This window comes from Uranotaenia lowii, chromosome 2 (genome assembly GCF_029784155.1).
Source record: "Uranotaenia lowii strain MFRU-FL chromosome 2, ASM2978415v1, whole genome shotgun sequence".
NCBI classification, from domain to species: domain Eukaryota; kingdom Metazoa; phylum Arthropoda; class Insecta; order Diptera; family Culicidae; genus Uranotaenia; species Uranotaenia lowii.
The window spans coordinates 343,043,804-343,056,376 of NC_073692.1; the positions used below are offsets into that span (position 1 = coordinate 343,043,804).

At 34.2% G+C, this 12,573-nt stretch overlaps 1 protein-coding gene across 1 annotated transcript; it reads left to right on the top strand.

Moving 5' to 3' along the window:
- Nucleotides 1-2,830: 2,830 nt before the first annotated feature.
- LOC129748328 (kielin/chordin-like protein) lies at nt 2,831-12,109 on the top strand. The gene is made up of 5 exons (XM_055742892.1): nt 2,831-3,079; nt 3,817-3,913; nt 10,986-11,120; nt 11,351-11,730; nt 11,799-12,109. Exons 1-5 carry the CDS (start codon nt 3,019-3,021, stop codon nt 11,987-11,989), a joined length of 864 nt encoding a protein of 287 aa, XP_055598867.1. The 5' UTR covers nt 2,831-3,018; the 3' UTR covers nt 11,990-12,109.
- Nucleotides 12,110-12,573: the final 464 nt, after the last annotated feature.

The window sequence follows — 12,573 nt, forward strand, 5'->3', positions numbered from 1 at the left end:
TACCACTCCATGGCCTTTTTACCGTAATGGCAAGATGCCAAATCCGGCCAAAACAGTTTATTCAAACACTCTTTCACGTAAATTTCTTGGTTGACAGTCCCGGAAGCTATGAAAATGCTGCTTTTCAAGCCACAGGTACAGATGGCTTGCCAAACCAGATATTTCTTCGCGAACTTTGACAGTTTCATGTGCTTGAAAATATCTTCTACCTTTCCCCTGAGTTTTGCCGTATAAAACTCTTGTCCCGGAAGCTGCTTGTAGTCGGCTTTGACGTAGGTTTCTTCGTCCATTAACACGCAGTCAAACTTCGTCAGCATCGTCGTGTATAGACTCCGGGATCGCGCTTTGGTCGTCGTAATTTGTTTATCATCGCGATTTGGAGTCACTACCTTCTTGTAAGTCGATAGTCCGGCTCGTTTTTTAGCTGGATGCACGGTTGTAGACGATACACCCAGCTTATTTGTGGCATCTCGGAGAGAGAGGTTAGGGTTTTGCTTGAAACTACCGGCAACTCTCTTTGTAGTCTCAGCGGCTTCCGATTTTCGATTTCCCCCCGATCCAGACTTCCTGGCTGTCGACAAACGTTCCCCAAACACTTTAATTACATTTGTAACGGTTGATTTGGCAACTTTTAGCTTTTTTTTGTTTCGATTATAGTCGTTTTACCATCTTTATGGCATTTGCGACTTTATCAACATTGCAGTTGGCGGATCGTTATTGAAAAACTTATCCGGTACAACTGTGTTCGATGTTTACTCTCGGGCTCGAACTCACGGACATCGGCTCAGGAGACAACAGACTTGCCAACTGAGCTATATCACAAGCCCTGCAACTTTTAGCGATTTTGCCAGCTTTGCGTGCGAGTAGCGTGAGTGAATTCCAAATTCAAAATAGAAGCAACATTCTACACACACACACACACCTTCAAAATGAGAGGTGTTCAGGTTTTTTAAATGCAAAATTGAAAAAAAAACGTCAAGTTGATATTGACAAAATTTTGACCGTATCACCGTTTAATGTATTTTTAACATTCCGCAAATCGACTGTACTTTGTTAACAATCAATATGGAAGCCGATAGAGGGGAAATAAATTGTGTACAGTTATTTGAAAAATCCATTGTGGTCTACATCTACCCTAGCTGAACAGCTGAAATTGCCCAGAAATACCGTATGGCGCATTTTCAAACGGAATAGGGAAACATTGACGACGATTCGAAAGCTTCAAGTCAATCGTCGGAGTGGAACTGTTGACCGGAAACGGCGTAGTAAGATTTTGAAGACGATTAAGAGGAATTCCAATCAGTCGGACTGTGATTTGGCCAGAAAATTGGAACTGTCCATAATATCGAGAGGAGGATTCGACTCCGGGAAGAAATCAAGTCGTAGAAAACAGCCAAATCGGACCATAAAACAAAACAGTGTTGCCAAAATCCGTGCTTGGAAGCTATACGACCAGGCGCTGACCAAGTTCGATGATTGTCTTCTGATGGACTATGAAACCTTGGTCAAAGCTGACTTCGGGCAAATTTCAGGTCAAAAATTTACCTGGCAACGGCACAAGGGGATGTTCCAGCTGAATTTAAATTTGTTTTTGAAGACAAATTTGCACGAAAATTCATGATTTGGCAGGGCATTTACAGCTGTGGCAAAAAAGACGAATTCATGCTATTCATTCGATCCCACGATCAACTCGTAATGTTTTGGTCAGATTTGGCAAGTTGTCATTGCAGCAAAGTCGTTCAAGAATGATATGCAGAAAAAGAGGTCCAGTTTGTTCTGAAAAACCTTAACCCACCCAACGGCCCCCAGCTTCGCCCTATTGAGAAATACTAGGCAATCATGAAGAGGAAACACAAGGCAATGGGAAAGGTTGTCAAAGACATAAATCAGATGAAGACCTGGTGAAATAATACAGCTAAAACGATGGACGAAGAAGGTGTGCGTCGCCCAATGAGCCGTGTTACAGGAAAAAATATGGGAATTCCTTTGAAACCGTGACGAGTAATTTTATCCGTATTTTTTTTTCTTAAAAGTATGAATAAAACGCTACATTTTATTAAAAAAAAGATCTTGAATTCGATATTAAATAACTGAAATGCAGGCAATTGTTTTTGTTCTAATTTTATCTGAATTAATCAATGACATGACGGAAAAAGTATCAAATAATTTGAAACTTGGATTCTGATTTTTTTACATTCAATTTTTTTTTGAGTTTGTGTGTTGATCGTAAGCAGGTGAATGGATTTGGGAATAAAATTCTATATGAGTTGTGCATTTTTGGTAGTTTTATTATTTCTCGATAAATTTCCTTATGAACGGGTGCTTCGCACAAGCCTGCAACATTCAATGACATTTTTAAAAGGTTTATGTTTGAAATATTAAAATATTTTATAGAGTGCTCAGACCCTAACAAAATATCAAACCATAAAAGTTGAAAGAATTATAAGTTTTAAGAAAATTCAAATAAAAAGTTTAATAAATTTATAATAAAATCCATTGAAAAAATTACAAAAACTTGTTCCTTTCCTGGGTGAGATTGACTTCGAACTTTACAGTAAAGCGCACACGTTTATATTTCTATTCAAAGTTTTATCTCTACCACTAGAAATTGCATGCTACGAGACTTTCAAACATTGGATCACCATAATACGTAGGTTCAATATTCGCTCGGATTCTCGTTGACACTCTATAATATACCAACAAGAGATCTCTCAACCCGGTAACTTCAGCTTAGGTATGACGCGAACTTCACTCATACATCATTCATTGATTGTAACCGGCAGGTAGGTACCTATTTCATAGTAAGTAGAAGTAGAAAGCATATGGAACCCCAACCGGTAACTCAGCGCGTCCCCAATGTGGTGTATATAAAAGTATACGCGTCGTCGCCAAAACCAGTCAGTTCGATTTCCGCGCCGGTTGTACGACGATAAGTATCTGGAAAAGGTTGACGCGCAGTTCTTATCATCTATTCGTTGGAAGGAATACACTAATTTGGGTTGGCAAAATATTAGAAATATGAAGAACGTGAGCATTGGTGCGGTGGTTTTGATGCTGTCAGCAGTCGTTTTGTGCAACGGTAATGAATAATTCATGTATCATATCGGTATCGTACATACAGTTGTGGCCAATCAGGGCTAGATGAGGAAGATTTCGTGTGATTTCATTTGTTGACGAAAACACACAATAGCGTGTGACATGTGGTTTACCTTTCGGAAGTTTCTAAGCGAATCAGTTACGAAAAAATCCATGTGACATGTGCAATCGGTTGACGTTTGACAGTGATGAAGAGATTACAGCCATTGTATGCAGATTAGTGTTTTTCAAGAGAATCATTACAATAATTACTAATTTTACAGTGTTTTGTTACCATCCATCATCCGTTTGTTATTAGACCAATCTAGTGTAATAAAAACTAGCTCGTAAAAAGTTATTTGTTCTTTGTCAATTAGATTTTATTTTAATTTTTTTGAGGATTTGAAGTTTGACTTCGTGTAGATCATGTTTGATCAGTAGGTTTGCGTCTACACAGTTGATTTTGCATTTTTACGTGCTGAAAGAGGTTGTTTACATTAAAACTGAAGATTATCAAACATTATATCAGAGTTTCGATTTAATACTAAAGTCATTCAAATCTACAGAAATAAATTTGTATTGAACCTATTTTAAGTTCAAATATGTTTTAAGACAAAGTTACTAGCTTATACAGTAGAGACTTAGATAAAGAACATCTATTATTATTTTTCTGAATATTCTTAACAGTTGAAACATGCATAGTTAAAATTCACACAAGTTCCATATTTTCTCACTCAAAAGCTGCCGAATGTACCGAAAAATGTTCTCCTCCTCCGAAGCACTACTCGGAACTCGGTTGTAAACCGATAAAAGACGAAGGACACTGCTGCCCGAATCGGTGAGTACGATGATCTTTGGAAGTGTTCAAAACATTGAGGGCGTGTTGTTTCTTTTGATAGTTTTCTGCAGACATCATTGCTTGAGAATATAAAAATGTCAATCATAATAACGGTATATGAACATGTGATATGTTTTTGTTTGAATAGTTAAGATCACTACGCCCGCCCCCGCATCACGTGAATCATGCATCTTTGCTGAAACCAAAAATCTATCATTCCATAAAAAACACACATGTGGGGTATGGTGAGGTAAGAGTACGTCTGAAGTTAAGAAATAGTCCACATTATATCATTTGACTTTTAACATAGTACCTACTCATTTTAGTATAATTAAAAAAATATAAAAAAATCTCCCTAATGCAGAGTTGCCATCCGTCCCTCAAAAACAAGGCATGTCTTGCTTTTTTGTTGAATTTCCTGATGTTCCGATTTACCTCAAAATGTCCTGCTATTCTCTAAGAAAACTTTTACTTACACTTGAAAAAAAAACAAACTTTAATCTCTATTTGAACTATTGGTTCAACCCAGTTAAGTTTTCAAATACGTATTTTTTTCTCAAAATATGCAGCATTTTTCAAAGGTTTTAAAGACAATATTCTTAACATTACAGTAAGATTCTGATTCTGGTAATCGTTTTAGGAGCACGTTCAACTAATGCAATGTAAATAACTTTGGTATGAAGAAAACATTGTTTAATTTTTTTCTGAAATGATTACAGATCTTAATTTTTAGCCAGAATCCTAATTAAATTGCATTATATTATACACCAGTATACAATGATGAAAGTTTTCTTGAGTTTTTTTTGAACAAATTTGAAATATATTTGGTTGGGATTGTTATTACACAAAATTTTATACGCCGCTAATGGCTCAGTTTTTTCACATGCGACATGTGACACGATTTCGTTATTTTTAGATTAACCAAGATTTCATCTTTTGACGTCGAACGTTTACCTAGAACTTGTAAAATTATTTCCTGATTGGTTTTATTTACATTTAATTGATGGGAATATAGCATTTATATTGATAAGGGCGTACACAAAAAAAAATAGATTAAAGTCAAGAGGGTGACTTGTGCATCGATTAAGTAGCTTTGCTAGAATTAAGTTAATCACTGGGATAGCTGAATTTAACCACAATTATAGCTAGTTGGCGGAACAATAGCAACCTACTTGTTTAAAATTCAAAGTTCAAAGTTGTCTGATGATCTTGATATTAAAGATAAAATGAAGATTGATTTACGACAACCAAAGAATTTCAAAAGGACCCGAAGGTAGACTACGTCTTCCTGACTTCAGGAATCGCTACGTAATTTCAGATGAGCTGCGCAGATCGATATGAGCTCATCCAAGTTTACAGTTTTAACCTGAAGGATTAAACACAATTTTCTCAATTATTAAAGTTTGAAATATCCTGGATCAACTATATTAAAAACATTTAATATTAAACTTAAAAGTTTTCAATGCTATTTTAATGAGAATAAAGTTCAAAGTGTTTATGGTAAATTTTCCTTTAACCTATTTTTATAAAGCTACATTTATTAACTACCGTAATCCTGGGTAGGATTCATAACTTTTTCCAATATTTTTCGATTATTTTTTCTATTATGGGAAATGTGTCATGTTTCATATTTTTGAAAGCAGTACTGGTCTCCTATTAACGTAGAACATGGTTGCAGAAATATATAACACTACTTAAATTTTGAATTAAAATTGACGGTTTTAACGATTTTTTTTGATCAGGATTCTGAATTTCTGTGTTTCTTGATTGAGATTTCTTCGCGTTCAAAAAATCGCGATCCCTTATTTGTTAAGGCCGAACAACACTTAAAATCGAAATATAAACAATAATGCTGCATAAATTAAGGGGCTAAGTTTTTTAACATTTCTAATAAAATTTTAACTACAAAAACAAATGGAATTTTGCCTTCATTCTATTCCCTAGGCCCTCGCACTATTCCCCTTTTATTTTATCCTTCAAACATTTCCATTTGATAGGGTTTTTAGCCCTTTGTACTAGACTGACTTACTCTTGGAAAAAGGGAAAAAGTCTTTATTTTTTAAGTATCAAAAATTAACTCAAAATACAACAAAAACTACACCAAAACTATACATTTACGAAGGAAAAAAGTTGAACTCTCACATAAATGAACCTATTTGCTTCTAATTTAGAAGTTCTAAACGCTTTAATTTCATCAGGAAAGGTGTTTGATTGCGAGCCTTTGATAAAATAGATATTTCAAGATTTTGAAATTACATTTTAATTGACATTTGAAATTTTCAAAACAAACCAAGATTTTCCCAATTTGAAACTCAACTGTTGATCAAAGTTACCCCGGTGATAAATGCTACCCCGTTTTACGATTACAAGTTTTTGAAAACTTTAAAATATATCTTGTAATCAGATAAATAAAAACAATTTTTTTTTTATCAATCGATCCTTTTGAAGGAATTGTTCAGAATTGTTCATCCAATATTTCCCATTATCATATTAGGTTACTTTCTTTCTGAGTTAATTTTAGTCAGAAAAAAACCCTCCTGGAGAAATAGAAAACTCTTGAAAAATGATCCTTCTTCTTTTTGGAATAAAATTTTTCAAATTATTTTAAAGTTTATCCACCTATGCGTGAGATAAAACAAACAAAATTTTAAACCCTTCCTCTCTTATGAAGGTTCATGAATATCCTGCCAGATGTCCTACTTTTAGTTTTTTTTTTTCAAACCACCTCAAAAACAAATCTTGAATTCAAAATTGTGATACAATTTTTCACAAAATTTTCTCACTTGTAAGGGATAGAAAAGTAAAGACATTCCATAAGCTGTGAATATTTTAAATACAATAAATAGCATTTACGTTATTCTATCAGATTCCACATTTTATTGACAATATAAGAACTGTAAAACGGGGTAACATAGATCACCGGGGTAACTTTAATCATCATGAAATTTTTCCAGATAATCCTTAATAACTAAGTCTTAAGTTGAAATATCTTAAAACTTTTGTTCTACGTTTGAAAACCTAGAAGTTGCGAAATAATTGCGAAATGTTTTTTTGTTTTTTGAAAATTTCGAATTGTAAGTTGTCAATGTAATTTCAAAATCTTGAAATATCTATTTTTTCGAAGGCTCGCGGACAAACTCCCTTCCTAATGAAATCAGAGCGTTTAGAAGCAAACAGCGCGAGAGTTAAACTTTTTTCCTTAGTAAATTTAGGGGAGAGTAGGGATAGTTGATCCCTTTTTCTTGTTTTCACCATATCTTTTTGGAAAAATTTAGCAACTCGCACTCTTTTACATTTTCTGACAGCGTGTAACTTCAAGTTTCTATGCTCCTAAAATTAGAACGATACTTAAACCCATAGATGAACTAAAAGCATTTTCGTGGGAGTAAAAAAAATGCGATATTTTTGAAGTTAGGGGAGACTTGATCCTTTATTCAGGAAGCCCTAAATGGAAAAAATCAAACAAAACCCCAAGATAGAATGTTAATGGACTATTTTGGCATGTTTGTTTACATTTCACAATCTATAATTGTCAGAAAAAAATTCTATAGCTTATTCTCAACCCTTATGACATTGCATACTTACGGGCGCAATTTTTTATAAACAAAAGAAAATCAATTATTTTAGCCCTTTTATTCAGATAATTGATGGATGAATATTAGCTTTTGGATAAATATTAGTAATCTCGAAATCAGCAATGACCACGATCCATTGAGAAGAAGAATATACTGGGATCATTTGTACCCATATATTAGTGATCAATTGTACCCAAAATCAACATTTTAGAAAACTTTTTCTGAAAAAAGTTGGGAGTTTTCCATCGCTTTGAAAATATTGTATTTTGAAGTTCATTTTGCACTCGAAAGATTGATGTATTGGAATAAATATTTTTGTTATAATATTTCCATGTTAGGAACATTTTAAAATGATGAAAAAAGATCGTCAAGACACATTTTGTGAAATTTTTCAAACAAAGTTCAATAACCCAAAAACTTATTATGTTAAAATTTTTTGAGCTTCAACCATTGCTGTTTTGTTCCATTTGGCACATTTTTCTAGAACATTTGATCTTTGTACGACATTCCAGTTTGGAGATATAGCTAAAGAATCAAGTATCCCCAGGGATCAAGTATCCTCATTCTCACCTATAGTTTTGATGTAGTTTTTGTTGCAGTTTGAGGAAAATTTACATTTCCCAAGAATAAGCCAGTTTAGGACAAATGGCTAGAAACCTTATCAAATGGTTAAGTTTAAAGGAAAATATAAACAGGGAAAAGTGCGAGGGCCTAACAAATTTCATTTGTTTTTTTAGTTGAAATTTTATTAGAAATGTTAAAAAATTTAGCCCCTTAATTTATGCATCCTCATTGTCCATCTTTTGATTTTAATTTTTGTCCGGCCTTAACACAAAAAGGACTACGATTTTGTTTGTTTTGATCTGCGTCGAAATCTTAAACAAGAAACACAAATGCAGAGAGTGTTTTGTATCCTTTATGATCAAGAAAACTCATTAAAACCGTCAAAATAGAGTCTGATCAATGTTACCCCAAAGCATCAAATTCTGAACAGAGACAAAATCGATTTAAAATCAAGTTTGAAGTAGTTTAAAAAATTTCTGCAACCATGTTTTACGTACACATAAGTCCAGTACTGATTTTAAAAATATGTAACATGCCACATTCCTCTTAACAGGAAAAATAATCGAAAAATATATTGAAAAAAGTGATCAATCTTATCCCGGATTACGGAAGTTGATTGAGGTCTCCATGTTTAAGATTTAGTGTACAGTAGATCCATTTTTGATCACTGTTCAGAATCAAGCTGTTTGTTGAATTCTGATTTGTTTAATCTCTATTATTATTTTTATTTGTTTCTATTTTCAACTATTTAAAACTTACTTGAAAAATTTTCCTGCATGGAGATTTGAACCTGCACCTGTGAAATGTAAGCTGAGTACGTAACCTTTGTACCATGGCTGTTTTCTGATTCAATGGTATGTAAAACATCTTTTCGAAATAATTTACGGGTTATCCTTTTAAAAGTAGACGGAATGAAAAAAAAGTAAACAATCAGCATCAAAAAGTATAAACAGAAGTTGTGGAACGAGGGCTGCCGTACGAAATAAATTATCTTTGCCTTCAATTTGGCACACCATGAATAGATAATCTCCGTGTGCGTCGTATCCGCAACATTTAAATTTGAACGTAAGTGCACAAACTGAATTCTTTTTTGCGACGTTTGTACCTCATTGTATAATGTTTATTTGCAGTTCAAAAAAGGAATATACCTAAATATGTGGGCCGGGAACAAGCCGCTGCAATTTTTGTTACGATACAATTTTGAAAAACTGCATAAAAAGATTCAACAGGAGAAAGTTGTCATCTGATTTTAGTTTTTTAATATTTTCTCAAATTAAAACACATATGTACATTTAAAATTAGCTGAAACCAGAAAACAAAACAGCTACTTCGAAAACTCGCCAAAAATTCTGTACTCCGTATTTTGAAAATCTAAAGATGATGAAATATGTCAAATTACGTGAACTTTCCAATACACTTTTTAAAGTTTCAACAATTTTGACTGTTCATTGATTGAAAAATACGGTTTTACACTTTTTGTAGTCATTGTCTTAAACAATTTCAAAAAATATATCCTTTTGCATAAAGTATTGCTTCTAATTTCAGCGTTCTTAGATACTAAGAGTTTTTTATTAGCTTTTCCTAGCTGATCATTTCCGAAGCACGAATTTTCGGATATTTTTAGACTTCCAATTACAGAAAACTGAAGAGTTGTAGCTGAGTATTGTCTGAGAATCATATTTGAGTTTCATTACGTATTTTCTCTTCAAAGAAACATAAAGTTTCACTTAGATTAGGGTTACCATACGTACTCTTTAAAGAGTACATGTACTCTTTTTCGATCGAAAAATGAGCGTACTCTTCTTTTTGTAAAATCTTGCGGAATGTACTCTTTTTTTGTTGAAAGACATTTTATCAGAGAAACGAACTTATTTCTTCCAGTTCTTTAGTTTTTGTTCCTATATGTACAAGAAGTCCGAAAGAAATGCAAAACATTATGCATTCATGGCACGGTTCTTTAGGTTTCTCTACTTTGTTGAGTTTTTCAAACGATGAATTAAAATGAAAAGCATCACAAATCGATTAAAATTGGAATTTTTCAATAATAACAAGTTTGCTATTTCATCAACAGTACTTTTCTATAAGTAATATACAAAAGCTTCGAAAGTTTTTAAACCGCTTTTAAGAAAGGCTTCGGCCAAGCGGCGAAGTAAACTGTGCATGCAATCAGCGCCTATGAATATGCAATTAGCACCCAAACAGTGGGCAAAGAGCACAACCACAACAGCATTTTGAATTCTTTCTGAAATGCAACATTTTCTCATGTTTGCGATGTTTTCATCTCTATCTCTTTGAATAATCCAACGACCCTTTAACTCTTCATTAAAAATCTGCAAGAAAATGAACAAAAACTAAAAACGATAACATTCAATTTGTAAAAGTATTTTTTGAAAAGTCATAAGTCACATAAATAGCAACTAACTGTCACTATTTGAATTTAAATTTCCTGGTTTCTCCCGTTTTTCCAAAATAATTTGAAATATGATTCCAACGTACTCTTTTTGGCGTTGAAGGATGTGGTAACCCTAACTTAGATCCTATATGATCCTGAATGATGATACAGGCCACCAAATTGTCATATTGACACTCAAGAGCTGATTAGGGTTAAATAGTCAAAAAAAAAAAAAAATAAAAAAAGGTTAAGCAATCAAACAGCAGATCCAGGAATAAATTATGAAACGTTACAAATTTTGTCCATTTTGTTGGTATTCACTGGACAAATTTTACTAAAATATATCTAACTTAACATAGAACGTACTCTTACTCTACTATACCCTATTCACACCTACTCGACCTTGGCACTACTCTCGTGCATTTGTTTACCTTTTTCGCTTTTTTGTTGGTCGCTTTCATAAACGACCATCTCCATGTATTTAGTACTTAATTGATTCTTCCATGGCTTTGCGGTGTGGTTAATACTCTTTTGTTTGCAGATATGAATGCCCGAAGCTAACGGATCGTGACGGTCAGAAGTGTTACTTCAATGGAAACATTTACGAACGCGGAACCGAGCTTAGCAAGACGGATCAGGAATTGGTTTCCTGCTCGCCCGGATGCCGTTGTGATAAGTATGGTTTTGACTACTATTTTAGATGTTATTGCAAGTTAAATACGCTTTTGAAATTCATGATTGATCGGAATTATTCTCACATGATCGAGATAATTCTAAGCATATCGTTAATCCTGCATGTGGATCATAATTTGAAACGATCGGTTTTCAAAGGGTTTCAAATTATAAATTCCTATGATATCTTTATTTTTAAAAGATATTTATGAACTTTTATTCCGCTTCTTCCAGTCACACTACCCCGGCCACCTTCACCTGTGCCCACATCGATTGCCCTGAGTTCTTTAATCCGGAATTTGACTGTGTGCTGCAGTACGAGCCCCACGGATGTTGCTCATCGAACAGAGTATGTGGTGCGGCCATGGAAAAGCTGGCGGAGTGCTACATCGACGGAACTCGCTACCAGGAAGGCCAGCTGATGTACCCCAAGGATGACAGCTGTTACAAATGCCACTGCCAGAAAGGATTCGACAACAGCACCATCGTCGGTAATCCGAACTGTTACGAAATCAACTGCGGTATCGAATTGCGCAACTCGGACAGCGTGATGGAGGGATGCATCCCAATCTACTTCGGTACCGATCGATGCTGTCCGATCTCGTGGAGATGTCGTAAGTGTCCGAATAAATGCATCGTTAAAAAAATCGCCAATTTTACAACCTTTTCTTAACCTTTTCAGCCGAAGATAAAGATACCGTAATCGTGGAAGGTCGACAAGATTCGGTGGAGGTCCAAGATTCGAATCTGAAGTGCACTTTCGGAAATTTGACCATGAGCATTGGCGATGCGGTTTCGTCGGACGATAAATGTATTTCGTGCAAGTGTACCGTTCCTCCGATGCCGCACTGCATTATGGATAAAGATTGTTAAATGTACGAGCAGTTGATGTGAATTGTTATGCAATTCAAGTATTGTGATCAGAATTTATAAGTATTTTAAAAATGTACAAAATTACCTGTTTTATTAAAACGTCTCAATTAGTCATTTTAATTTTTTTTTTCAATTTCAAATACATTCCGGGATGGCAAAGGAGAAAGAAATTTTTTGGTTGCAATTCTGACTGAGTACCTGATGCAGGAAAGAAATCGAGAGAAATTCTAACCCAAACTAAAAACTGACCAGTGCAAAATTTCAGCCCAAAAAATACCTGATTTTGGGGGGTACTCGAAGCGCTCATAATTTCGATTTGAATAAAAATATGGGTCATAAAAAGACGTTCATTTCAAATTTGCATTGTTCTTTAAAGGAAAAGGAGAACGGCCATTTGATTTGTTTAATTGTTTTGCAATTACGTGATGATAAAGGATCTATTTGACTTACATCAAAGGCAAAAAATTGTCGTTCAATTTCGATATCTTTGTAATATTGTCATCCAGGGCCGAAGGAAAAAAAACTCTCATGGTGGGTTTTAGTTTTGGTGACTGATTTTGTCTGTTATACTTTTCCTCAAACAA